This window comes from Acromyrmex echinatior, chromosome 17 (assembly GCF_024713525.1).
Source record: "Acromyrmex echinatior isolate Ae372 chromosome 17, ASM2471352v2, whole genome shotgun sequence".
In the NCBI taxonomy this organism is placed as follows: Eukaryota; Metazoa; Arthropoda; class Insecta; order Hymenoptera; family Formicidae; genus Acromyrmex; species Acromyrmex echinatior.
This window is the reverse complement of record NC_141868.1, coordinates 9,892,908-9,906,926: the sequence shown is the minus strand read 5'-3', so window position 1 is coordinate 9,906,926 and position 14,019 is coordinate 9,892,908. Positions and strand designations below refer to the sequence as shown.

The following is a 14,019-nucleotide window of genomic DNA, read 5'->3' as shown; positions in this document are numbered from 1 at the left end:
TTGATTGCTCGCAGTATCATTACACATATATTAATTATTTGATTAAAATTTCTAATTTGTGTGTATGTTACTTCAATAAATTTTGAATTTTTTTTATTGTACGTTTATAATACTTAAAAGTGCAAGTCATATTTGACATGTATCAAAAATTTGTTTAATAAATTTTTCTAGCTTTATTTGAGTATATTTGTTTGCGTTACATTTTTTCAGCTGACATTGATAATTTTACTATTAATTTTACATTCTTCAGTACGTAAATATATTTTTTAATTTATAATACTTCGAGTACACTTACTTGTGAATACGTTTTAAATGCCTCTTGAGATCATATACTGTATGGTACTTAATTGTTGAGTCACATTTTTTGCATGTTGCCTCTGTATCGCTTTTTGCGATAAAATAATCCCAACACCAATCGAATTTATTTTCTCTCTTCTCTTCTTCTGATAATATGTCTGGATGTCTCTTCACCAAATGTTTATGTAAAATATGTATTCTTTTCTTATATGTAATTAATTTTACATTACAATAATTACATTTTGCCTCATTACTACTTGTTAATTTTGTATAATGGCCACGTATCCAACGACGAACTGGGATTGGAATATCGTCTACTTCTTGTTCTGCCATTATAACGTATTGTAAGGATTATTGGTAATTAATCACAAAAGGTACAGCAACGATGTAAAGAATCGTTTGCAAAAACTGTTTCTCAACTGTTTACAGACAGAGATATGATTCTTTGATGGAATACATATAAATATTGATGTTTGTATTTTTGAATCTGTTTGATAACGAGTTTTAATAGATCTATTTATATATCTCTTATATATTACAATATGTAGCTCTTATATTACATTTTAAATATTATATTAAGTGACAACATCCTTTCTGAAATTCTCTGTCAATCGAATTTTTATATTTTGTTATTATTCTAGACAACGCTAATTAATTCACAAACCACAACGAAATGTAAAATTTAAAATAACTGTTCATTTATTAAAGCAGAAAAAGCATAATATACTCCCTAAATCTTTTGTGATGAAAACTCAATCTTGAAAAAAAATGAATTAAAACTTTTCATTCTTGATTAAACAAAAAGTAGCAGATTTTCATTCTTTTGAAGTAAGATTTCTTTTGGAGTGATATTTATTCCAAAGGAACATAATTTTACTTCTTTTTTTGAAATTGGAGACTTTGTTCTTTAGATTTTATTCCAAAAGAGTAAAATCTTGCTTAAAAAGAATGAAATCTCACTCCTCTTAAAGAGTGAAAATGTTCCCATTTTTTTTAAGACTGGCTCACTTTTTAATCTTTTTGTAAAATTTTACTCCAAAAAATTTGAAGAGTATATTTAGCGCAATTTAATTTTTATTAAATATTGAATACTTATTTTGAGATAATTTACCGACATTTTATAGACGCTTTAGCGTTTATTATTATTATGTCTCCCTTGTGCTTAGTGCTGTGCAAGATCGTGCTACTACTATTTTCATTCGGTCAATGAAACTCAAGTTGGCAGGCGTAGCGCAAACTTTTCCGTGTATCGTCTTGCATTACTTCTTGAAACGTGATCGCGACAAGTGCTAGAAGATATACATCGTAATAATACTTCACGCTTGTTAGAGTAAGTGATTGCTAACTCGCGTAATTAAAGTCCCATAAACGAATTAAGATAACGATTGCTTTTTGCAAAAAGATATTTTATTTAGAAATTAGAAAAACAAAAAATTGCAATTATTAATTATTTTTTTACTTTATTTATGGATAATAACAATATGTTTTTAATACAATATATCGAAATTTCCCTGTATAATTACATTAATAAGTTATTTTTAAATAAAAATATAAAACGGATCGCTTGACGGTTTGATGTGTAAACATTGTTGCGTCGATATTCACATCGTTATCAATTTCGCAACGCTATGACTAGCTTTATCTGATATAGTTTTGATATCAACAACTTTAAATTAAAATTACTCAGAAACTAAAATCGCAATCAAAAATCTGAAAACACTTTTATCATATAATGTTATATATCGATATCTTTCGATTGCGACCGTTCCATATAATAAAATTGGTGAAGCGGATACTGAGATCTAGAGATCGTTTTCTAAAAGGGATCATACAGCTTTCCAAATTTTTTTAGACGTACGTGTGACACGAGTGCATATACACTATAAAGCGTTTTGTCCATTAAACTGCTGTTTACAATGCTTTCAGAATTTTAATTTTAATATAAAATTAAAGTAAAATTAGCAATGAAAGTGATTCTTAATGCGAATACGGGTGTAATTTATGTATACTAGACAAACAGGGAGAGGACGAGAGGGAACGATCGAGAGAGAGAGACAGAGAGAGAGAAAGAGAAAGATGATAAATAAGGATGACGATACAACTATGTCGTGTCGTTAGATGTCAACAATGGCAACGACGACGATGATACTGGACGTTGGCGACAACGACGACGATATAGGACGACGACGACGACGACGACGGGCGATGCCGATAAGACATGCAATTTAAATTATATTTAAAAGTAGATTTAAAATTAATTACAATCTTAATTGTAATTGTGATAGTAATTTTAATGATGATTAATGTCAATTAAGCAATAAACATCGTTCAATTCTTTTATGTAACATTTACTTGTTATATTTCGAGGTCAAACAGCGCGCGCGACAAATTTTTTTACATAAAAATTTTGTTATTTCCATAAAATTTTCTCATTTTGTAATGCTTAATATCTTTAATTTTTTTACAATAGATTAAATGTTGTATTTCATTGCAAATTGCATTTTTTTTTAAGCTACTGAGGGAATTTATAATAAAATATTAATAATATTATTACTTGAATTATATGATTTATGTAACGTTTTTTTTTTTAGTTTATATAACACTTTTTTATGGGTTTACAGGAGATACACGTAAATTTGGCGCCTTTTTTAAATCTTTTTTTTAAAAAGATATTTATTACACTGCAAATTAATGTTATTTATATTATTTTCTATAATATACTTATATTAAAAAGCTGATGAATGAAAAGTTTGCAACGAAATTTCGCATTTGTGATAATTTCTATTATGATTAACATAGTGTTTTCACATATAAATTTATACGATACTCACAGACAGGATGCATACATACGCATATGTGAATTATGACGAGGACAGCTCTGAATCAGGTTCATTTCTCTCTATTACACTGAGACAACAGTTTAATTATAGAAGTTTGTATAAGACCCGATTGCACCAATGTTCCTTTAACTTTAAGCGAGGCTTAAAATGCTTCCTGTGTCGCTTTAAAGCAAAAGAGAGACAGAGACATAGAAAATTTTAAGCCTTGTTTAAAGTTAAAGTAACATTGATGCAACTGGGCCTAAGAAACACAAATTATATTTCTATCAAGGTTGAGTGGTAATTCATTATCTGTAATGAAATACAGTTAGAGTCATTTTTCAGTAAGAGTATCTAACTTCTTTTTTTTCACTTATATCTCTCTAACTTACTTAAGTTACATTTATTTGTAATAATTAAGTTAATAAGTACTTCATATAGTGTTCTATACTAATCAATATAAACGTAGTTATTTAATGTATTTATTTCTTTTTGTAATTTCCATCTTTTTTTACAGTATACTTACATTTACGTTAAAGAATCAAACGGCTATTTTTGGCTTTAAATTGCATTTTGTTTTTATTCAGTAAAATTTTGCTTTTTCGAAATGCGTTTAATTTAAAAATAGCTATATTATATTATGTCTATTTCATATTTCATTTAGATTTATTGTGATCCGATTATATGTATATATATATAATAGATATATTACAATAAATCGGTGAATGCAAGTACAAATGAATTTACTTCCATATAATACAGAATGAAGATGAAATAAAATGACTTCTTCATGTATTATATGGGAAAAGATCTATATTTAAAATATTATATCTCAGAAATACAAAATCATACTAAAACAAAAGACAAATTTAAAAAATTACAGTTGATGCACTAGTGTGACGTTAACAAAATTTTGATTAAAAAATCGCCGAATATTAACCGTTACAATATTAGGAAAACGCTTAAAATTATACCTTATATTATGTTATATGCGTCATACAAAATTTGAGATCTGCAAAACTACTAATCTACCGTTACCTAAAAGTTTACATTTGCGTAAGGTTAATTTAGTTTCGAAACCGTCAATTCAGTTGTCAATAAATGTATATGTTTTATATATAATCGATAATTATTTTATACATAATATTAAATTATTCTTATTCCAGGAGATCGAAGATTTCATCAAATAATAAATCGTCATCCAAATTAGATAATTTTACACATTCTGCCAAGTCTGCATCGGAAACTCTTCATAATCCATAAAATTTGAAGCTCTGTGCGAATGTGTGTTGAGATAAAGTCTGACAAAATTTTGATAAAGTGATAAAATATTTGGCATTTATTATTATAATTATTTATTAAATACTCGACAATATTATACGGCACATGAAAATATTATTCATGACTTTTAAATAAGAAAACAGATTTAAACTCTACTATTTATATACTATTCAATTATATTCCTTTTAGTAATTGTCTATAGAAAAATATTGATGTTAAAAACGTTGTAACGATGAAAGGAAAATGATGTTTATAGAGGAAGTTATATAAATTATGTATGTAATTGTATCATTTATGCCTACATGTGTACAGGCGCATGCATGCACTCACGTACGCACGTACGAGCGAACGCCCATACGCACACATTCAAGAATACACAAATATGTGCGTAATATAATAAAACTAAAATTTTAATAAAGATATACATACAGAGTGTTTTTGAAAAAAAAAACGCCCATTAATCATATAGTATTATTACTAATACAAAACTGAATGGAAAAGACTTCTACCATTTTACAATTTTTGTAATACTTTTTTTAGTTACCTTAATTAATGAACAAAATGTTTAAAATTAACGTATGCAACAAAACTTTAAAATATTTTTTGAAGAATTCTTCAAGAAACGTCTCCAAAATATTTCACAAAGAATACTAAAAGGTATCTTAATATTGTTTTATTCATCGATTTTATCCGTTTTAGTAATCTTTAGAAATTACTATCTCGTCAACTATTGCGAAAATTGCAAAATATTAGAGGCATTGATTCAGCTAGGCACATTGATTCAGCTTTTTATATATATAAAAGGAAAAGTACTGTACGCTTAGTGAGCGTTATTTTAGTTAAACCTTGTATATAATATAAATATGTGCATATATATATGTATATGAATAGATGCATTTATAAATCATATTTATCGACACGTATTACACAAATTTATTTAACAATTTTTTGGTTGAGTAAATACCAAGCGTATTTGCGTAACACATTTTTTATCTGTTACTGACTATTTAACTATTATCATTCTTGCAGAACTTTAATTAATGTCTTTAATTTACTTGGAATATACTTACATAACACATTGTTTTAAGTGTAGTATTAAACGACTTGTAAGTTTAGACCAAATTGTTGCATTACATAGTATACATGTTGTCTCTGTATCGCTTTTTGCGATAAAATAATCCCAAGTCCAATAAAAGTTATCTTCTTTTTTCTCTTCTTCTGACAATATGTCTGGATGTGCCTTCACGAAGTGTTTATGTAAAATAGCTAAGGATTTATTATGTATATTAAATTTTGCATTACAATAATCTTGCATCTTGCCTCATTTCTACTTGTCAATTTTGTGTAACGTCTACGTATTCAAAGAAGAGATCTGGGATAAAATTGTCTGTCTTTGGAGTTATATATCCTCATTTGTACTCATATCATTATCTGGATTGCTCTCGTTATCTACACGATTTGAATTTGGACCTAATATCCTACATTTGCATAACAAATTGTTAAAAAAGCAATTAAAAGTACAGTAGATATATTATATTCAATTATGTACATTTTTGCTGTACGGAATGAATTATAAATTTTTTAGAACATATTATTTGAACATTTAGGAGGGATCAAAAATTTAGCGATGAAGCAGATTCAAATATTTTGTAAATTAGATAATTGTCTGATAAAAATAAGAATATTTTATATAATATTACTTTCTTTTTATACTAAACAGAGATAATATATATATGCATAAATTTCAAACATGGAATTCAGTTTGCATTCAATGAAGTCGTGTAACATAAATGAATACCGATTAGGAATTATAGAGTTATATCAACGTTGTATAAGGAATTATGCAATCAAAGAAATAGGAACTAAGAAACAGAAAATAGAAATTTTAACATTTCGGAAATCATGTCTTGTTGGATTACATAGTGTCTGATAGATTAAAATTCTTAATCCGCGTTCTCTATTACTTAGATTGCGCGCAGTATCACTACACATATATTGAATATTTGATTAAAAATCATATTTGACATGTATCAAAAATCTGTTAAATAAATTCTTCTAGCTTTATTTGAGTATATTAGTTTGCCTTACAATTTCTCTAGTTGTCAATAATCATTTTACTTGTATTAATTTTATATTCTTTATTACGGTAATTAATTTTTAATTCATTTGGAATATACCTACTTGTGAATACGTTTCAAATGCATCTTGAGATCAGTTACTGAATAGTTCGTAATTGTTATGTCACATTTTGTACATGTTGCCTTTGTATCACTTTCTGCGATAAAATAATTCCAAGTCCAATGAAGTTTGTCTTCTTTTTTCTCTTCCTCTGATAATTTGTCTAGATGTGTCTTCATCAAGTGTTCATGTAAATTGGCTAAAGCCTTATTTTGCATAGTGAATATTGCATTACAATAGTTGCATCTTGTCGAATTATTCCTTGGTAATTTTGTGTAATGTTTACGTATCCAAAGATGAACAGGGATAAAATTGTTTGTCTTTTTAGTTATATCCTCATTTGCAATCATTTCATTGTCTGAATTGCTCTCGCTATTGCTCTCTACACGATCGGAATTTGGATTGACTATCCTATATTTACATAAGAAGTTATTAAAGAAGCAATAAAAAGTACGTTAAAGCTATTATTTTCAATTATGCTCATCCTCCGTTATGCGGACTAAATTATAATTTTTTTTAAATCTATTGTTTGAACATTTAGTAGTGATCAAAAATGTAATGATCAAGCAGATTTAAATATTCTGTAAATCTGATAATTATCCGGAAAAATTCGAAATTTTCACATTATTTTTCACTAATTTTTTATACTAAACACAGTAATAGCAAATTTGAAACATGGAATTCAGTTTGTTATTTAATAATCCTGTTTAACATAAATGATTACCGATTAGTTTTATAAGGAATTGCGGTATATCAAAGAAATACGAATTAAAAAAATAGAAATTTCAACCTTCAGAAATCATGTGTTGTGAAATACACAGTTCCTAATAGATTAAATTTCTTTTTCGGTGTTCCATATTCTTTTGATTGCTCGCAGTATCACTACACATATATTAAATATTTGATTAAAATTTCTAATTTGTGTGTATTTTACTTCAATAAATTTTGAACTTATTTTTATTGTACGTTTATAATGCTTAAAACTACAAATCATATTTGACATGTATCAAAAATTTGTTTAATAAATTTTCTAGCTTTATTTGAATATATTTGTTTGCGTTACATTATCTTTAGCTGACATTGATCATTTTACTATTATTAATTTTACATTCTTCAGTACGTAAATAAATTTTTTAATTTATAATACTTCGAGTACACCTACTTGTGAATATGTTTTAAATGCCTCTTGAGTTTAGTTACTGTATGGTACTTAATTGTTAAGTTACATATTTTGCATGTTGCATGTGTATCGCTTTTTGCGATAAAATAGTCCCAACACCAATCGAATTTATCTTCTCTCTTCTCTTCTTCTGATAATATGTCTGGATGTCTCTTCACCAAGTGTTCATGTAAATTAACTAAACACCTACTTTGCGTAGTGAATTTTGCATTACAATAGTTGCACCTAGCAGCATTATTCTCTGGTAATTTTGTGTAATGTTTACGTAAGTAAAGACGAGCTGGAACAAAATCTGTCTTTTTAGTTATATCCTCATTTGCAATGATGTCATTGCCTGAATTGCTCTCGTTATTGCCCTCTACACGATCTGAATTTGGATTGAATATCCTATAATTACATAAGATGTTATTAAAAAAGCAATAAAAAGTACTTTAAAGCTATTATTTTCAATTATGCTTATCCTCCATTATGCGGACTAAATTAAAATTTTTTAAAAATCTATTATTCGAACATTTAGTAGTCATCAATAATGTAACGATCAAGCAGATTTAAATATTCTGGAAATCTGACAATTATCCGGTAAAAATTGGAACTTTCACTTTATTTTTCACTAATTTTTAATACTAAACACAGTAATAGTAAATTTGAAACATGGAATTCAGTTTGTTATTTAATAAGGCTGTTTAACATAAATGAATACTGTTTAGTTTTATAAGGAATTGCGCTATCAAAGTAATAGGATTTAAAAAAATAAAAATTTCAACCTTCAGAAATCATGTATTGTGAAATACACAGTTCCTAATAGATTAAAATTCTTCTTCTGTATTTCATATTCTTTTGATTGCGCGCTATATCACTACACATATATTAAATATTTGATTAAAATTTCTAATTTGTGTGTATGTTACTTAAATAAATTATGAATTTTTTTTTATTCTACGTTTATAATGCTTACAAGTGCAAATCATATTTGACGACATGCATCAAAAATCTGTTTAATAAGTTTTTCTAGCTTTATTTGAGTATATTTGTTTGCGTTACATTTTCTTTAGCTGACATTAATCATTTTGCTATTATTAATTTTACATTCTTTAGTACGTAAATAAATTTTTTAATTTAATTTTTGTACACCTACTTGTGAATACGTTTTAAATGATTTTTGAGATTAGTTACTGAATGGTACTTAATTGTTTTGTCACATTTTTTGCATATTGCCTCTGTATCGCTTTTTGCGATAAAATAATCCCAAGACCAATCGAATTTATCTTCTTTCTTCTCTTCTTCTGATAATATGTCTGGATGTCTCTTCACCAAATGTTCATGTAAATTAGCTAAGGATCTATTATTATATATAGTGATTTCTGCATAATGATTACATTTTGCCTCATTACTACTTGTTAATTTTGTATAATGGCCACGTATCCAACGACGAACTGGGATTGGAATATCGTCTACTTCTTGTTCTGCCATTATAACGTTTTGTAAGGATTATTGGTAACTAATCACAAAAGGTACAGCAACGATGTAAAGAATCGTTTGCAAAAACTGTTGCTAAACTGTTTAGAGACAGAGATATGTACATGATTCTTGGACGGAATACATATAAATATTGATAATACGATAGAAAACAAGACCGTTATGTTAAACAACATTACTTTAAGTCCGAAGCGCTACGGTCTAAGTATTAAGATGTTGAACTAATATATATATTATTCAAACAAATAAATTAATTTCAGAAATGATAATTACGTGTCGATATGGTTGTCGACATTAACGCAATTGCTCTGAAATGTTAATAATCCCCTCAAAATTCCCCAAATTAATCTTAAAAAACTGTACGGAATACAAGAGATCCGGGATCGACTCCCGGCCGAGGCAATATTTTTTCGCAATAAGTTTATTAGTTTTTTAAGATTAATTTGGGTAATTTTTGGGGGATTATTAACATTTTAGATCAATTGCGTTAATGTCGACAACCATATCGCGTAATTATCATCTCTGAAATTAATTTATTCGTTAGAATAATATATGTATTAGTTCAACATCTTAATACTTAGACCGTAGTGGCTCTTCGGATTTAAAGTAATGTTATAAATATTGATGTTTGTATTTTTGAATCTGTTTGATAACGAGATTTAATAGATCTATTTATATAGCTCTTATATATTACAATATCTAGCTCTTATATTACATTTTAAATATTATATTAAGTGACAACATTTCCATCCTGAAATGCTCTGTCTATTCGAATTTTTATATTTCGTTATTCTATAGAATTATTCTAGACAACGCTAATTAATCCACAAAGCACAACGAAACGTAAAATATAACTTAGCAATTCATTTATTTATGCATAAAAAGCATAATATACTCTCTAAATCTTTTGAGGTGAAAACTCAATCTTGAAAAAATATGAATTAAAACTTTTCATTCTTGATTAAACAAAAAATAGCAGATTTTCATTCTTTTCGTAGTAAGATTTCTTTTGGAGTGAGATTTATTCCAAAGAAACAAATTCTTACTTTTTTTTTAAATTGGAGACTTTATTCTTTAAATTTAATTCCAAAAGAGTAAAATCTTACTTAGAAAGAATGAATTCTCACTTCTCTTAAAGAGTGAAAATGTCCTCATTTTTTTTCAAGACTGGCTCACTTTTTAATCTTTTTGTAAAATTTTACTCCAAAAAATTTAAAGAGTATATTTAGCAATTTAATTTTTATTAAATATTGAATACTTATTTTGATATAATTTACCGACATTTTATAGACGCTTTAGCGTTTATTATTACGGTGTCTTCGTTGTGCTTAGCGCTGTGCGTAAGCAAATTCATGCTACTACTGCTTTCATTCGTTCAATGAAACTCGAGTTGACAGGCGTAGCGCATATTGTTCCGTGTATCGTCGTGCATTACCTCTTGAAACGTGGTCTCGATAAGTGCTAGAAGATATACATCGTAAAAATCTTCGTGCTTATTAGAGTAAGTGATTATTAACTCGCGTAATTAAAGTTTCATAAACGAATTAAGATAACGATTGCTTGTTGCAAAAAAATATTTTATTTAGTAGAAATTAGAAAAACAAAAAATAGCAATTATTATTTATTTTTTTAATTTATTTATGGATAATAATAATATATTTTTAATACAATATATCGAAATTTCTCTGTATAGTTACTTTAATAAGTTATTTTTAAATTAAAATATAAAACGGATCGCTTGACGGTTTGATGTGTAAACGTTGTAGCGTAGATATTCATATCCTTATCAAATTCGCAACGCTATCATTAGCTTTATCTGATATAGTTTTGATATCAACAACTTTAAATTAAAATTACTCAGAAACTAAAATCGCAATCAAAAATCTGAAAACACTTTTATTATATAATGTTATATATCGGTATCTTTCGATTGCGACCACTCCAAATATAATAATAAAATTAGTGAAGCCAATACCGAGATCTAGAGATCGTTTCCCAAAAGGGATCATACAGCTTTCCAAATTTTTTTAGACGTACGTGTGACACGAGTGCATATACACTATAAAGCGTTTTGTTCATTAAACTGCTGTTTACAATGTTTTCATAGAATTTTAATTTTAATATAAAATTAAAGTAAAATTAGCAATGAAAGTGATTCTTAATGCGAAAACGGGTGTAATTTATGTATACTTGGCAAACAGGGAGAGGACGAGAGGGAACGAGCGAGAGAGAGAGAGAGAGAGAGTGAGTGAGAAAGACGATAAATAAGGATGACGATACAACTACGTCGTTGTCGTCTGACGTCAACGATGGCAACGACGACGATGGTACTGGACGATGGCGACTACGACGACGATATAGGACGACGACGACGACGCCGGGCGATGCCGATAAGACATGCGATTTAAATTAGATTTAAAAGTACATTTAAAATTAATTATAATCTTAAATGTAATTGTGATAGTAATTTTAATGTTGATTAATGTCAATTAAGTAATAAACATCGTTCAATTCTTTTATGTAACATTTACTTATTATATTTCGAGGTCAAACAGCGCGCGCGGCAAATTTTTTTACATAAAAAATTTTGTTATTTCAATAAAATTTTCTCATTTTGTGATGCTTAATATCTTTAATTTTTTTACAATAGATTAAATGTTATATTTCATTGCAAATTGCATTTTTTTTAAGCTACTGAGAGATAATGTATAATAAAATATTAACAATATTATTACTTGAATTATATGATTTATGTACCGTTTTTTTTTTTAGTTTATATAACACTTTTTTATGGGTTTACAGGAGATACACGTAAATTTGGCGCCTTTTTTAAATCTTTTTTTTAAAAAGATATTTATTACACTGCAAATTAATCTTATTTATATTATTTTCTATAATATAATTACATTAAAAAGTTGATGAATGAAAAGTTTGCAATGAAATTTCGCATTTGTGATAATTTCTATTATGATTATCATAGTGTTTTCACATATAAATTTATACGATATTCACAGGCAGGACGCATATGTGAACTATGATGAGGACAGCCCAGAATCAGGTTCATTTCTCTCTATTACACTGAGTCAACAGTTTAATTATAGAAGTTTGTGTAGGCCCGATTGCACCAATGTTCCTTTAACTTTAAGCGATGCTTAAAACGCTTCCTGTCTCGCTTTAAAGCAAAAGAGAGACAGAGACATAGAGAATTTTAAGCCTTGTTTAAAGTTAAAGTAACATTGATGCAACTGGACCTAAGAAACACAAATTATATTTCTATCAAGGTTGAGAGGTAATTCATTATCTGTAATGAAATACAGTTAGAGTCATTTTTCAGTAAGCATATCTAATTTCTTTTTTTCCATATATATATATATTATATATAGTAGCATAAATACACACGCGTGTGCGTATGTATGCGTGTGCGCGCGCGTGTGTGTGCGTGTACATATATACAACACATGTTTAAACTTTATTTACTGAATTATTTACACATGCATATATCAAGGTTCGGAACGCGATGTGTGTTTCGGTTGAGTTTCCTTTCTGCTCGGATGTCGGAACGACAAGCGGCAATCTCGTAGTAGACGTAGCATATAAATGAAATTTTCGAATACTCTTTGCTCTTACATTAAAGCTCGTAACTCGTTTCTGCAAGCATAGTATTGTTCTTTGAGGTTTTCTGTAAATCGCCAGCTACTTATGCAAAGTCTAAATTTACTGTATACAGCACATTTTTGACTCTACTCGGATGTCGAGTCTTAGTAAGAAGCGCCATTCCTCCTATCGGTCGCGCGCAAACGAAGTAGTATCGCTATTCAACTATAGAAATGGAACCATTGTAAATAAACCAGCAATATATTATCAGCCGGAAACGCCATAATAATATATTTTTGTATATATAAAAATATATATCAGGATCGTTGTTTAAAGGAGGAATCGTGCGTCCTTGCTGCATCGACGATGATGCCAGAATCGATAGAAATCACATTCTTGAATTGCAGAACGAAACAGAAGTACGACAGAGTGAGACAGAGAAAAAACAAAAAAGGATAGAAATTCCGATTGTAATCGGTGAGACTACTCATGCCGAGCTGGGCTCGTCGAACGAGCGAACAGCGAGTCTATCCTTCAGAGTCTCTCTCTCTCTCTCTCTCTCTCTCTCTCTCTCTCTCGCTCTCTCTCCTGTCCTCTCCTCTCCTCTCCTCTCCTCTCCACCCCCCTCCCATCTCTCTACGGTCGCTTGTTTCTAGCGACCAAAAATGCTTTCCGGAAAATTTTGGCCGCTCAATGTGTATAATTAAGAGGAGAAGGAACATTATAGATAAGTTTTAATAAATTATGTTAATCCTATATCCCTCCAATTTATGTATAATAGCAAAAATAATTTCAAAACACGATAATTTACGAGATATTGATATTTCTATGATTTTCCATGAGCGTTATATACCACGTTCATAGAAATGATTTGCAAGACCTCGGCGTGGTCTCATGCGTAAGATGCGAGATCTGAATGTTAGAGATCTCATGATCGATTCCTTTTTTCTTTCATAATTTTTTTTTTTTAAATAAGCGACATTGTTAACAAACATATATTACAGGCTAAATATATTTTTATTTAATTATTGAAATTATATGTGTATTTCTAAAAATTTTAATTTACCTTTAAAAAAAATCCAAAAAAAAATCATGTTTCTATAATAATGTTACGTCGATCAGTACTTTCTGTGAAATGTTTTTTTTATAATTATCATCCGAATGAAAATTCTGATAATCAATCAAATCGCAAAA

The 14,019-nt window shown here is 28.4% G+C and overlaps 2 protein-coding genes and 2 long non-coding RNA genes across 8 annotated transcripts in view; 2 read left to right on the top strand and 2 right to left on the bottom strand.

Annotated features, from left to right (window-relative positions):
• LOC105152590 (uncharacterized) overlaps positions 1–657 on the bottom strand; it is a 63,512-nt gene extending 62,855 nt beyond the window's left edge. For all 3 annotated transcript variants that reach the window (XR_015547914.1, XM_087415030.1, XM_087415032.1), the window contains exon 1: positions 296–657. Coding sequence is in view for 2 of the 3 variants with exons in the window: in XM_087415030.1 (XP_087271156.1) it covers positions 296–630 (335 nt within the window). In the remaining variant the exon portion in view is untranslated. The remainder of the gene's footprint in view (positions 1–295) is intronic.
• Positions 1–14,019, top strand: part of LOC147906999 (uncharacterized) — a 79,346-nt gene extending 65,327 nt beyond the window's left edge. The window contains exons 4-5 of one of the 3 annotated variants that reach the window (XR_015547917.1): positions 11,433–11,652; positions 12,246–14,019. This is a non-coding gene — a long non-coding RNA (uncharacterized LOC147906999). Of the gene's footprint in view, positions 1–9,738; positions 10,733–11,432; positions 11,859–12,245 lie in introns of those variants that run through there. The other 2 variants (XR_015547916.1, XR_015547915.1) reach the window with 2 other exon arrangements.
• Positions 1,265–2,494, top strand: LOC105152589 (uncharacterized). The gene is made up of 2 exons (XR_015548010.1): positions 1,265–1,627; positions 2,310–2,494. It is a non-coding gene; the product is annotated as an uncharacterized LOC105152589 (long non-coding RNA).
• On the bottom strand, positions 3,912–8,136 carry LOC147907000 (uncharacterized). Its single transcript, XM_087415196.1, has 2 exons — positions 6,579–8,136; positions 3,912–5,875 (listed from the first exon to the last, which is right to left on the bottom strand). The coding sequence occupies exons 1-2, from the start codon at positions 6,923–6,925 to the stop codon at positions 5,797–5,799; spliced, it is 426 nt and encodes a 141-aa protein (XP_087271322.1). The 5' UTR covers positions 6,926–8,136; the 3' UTR covers positions 3,912–5,796.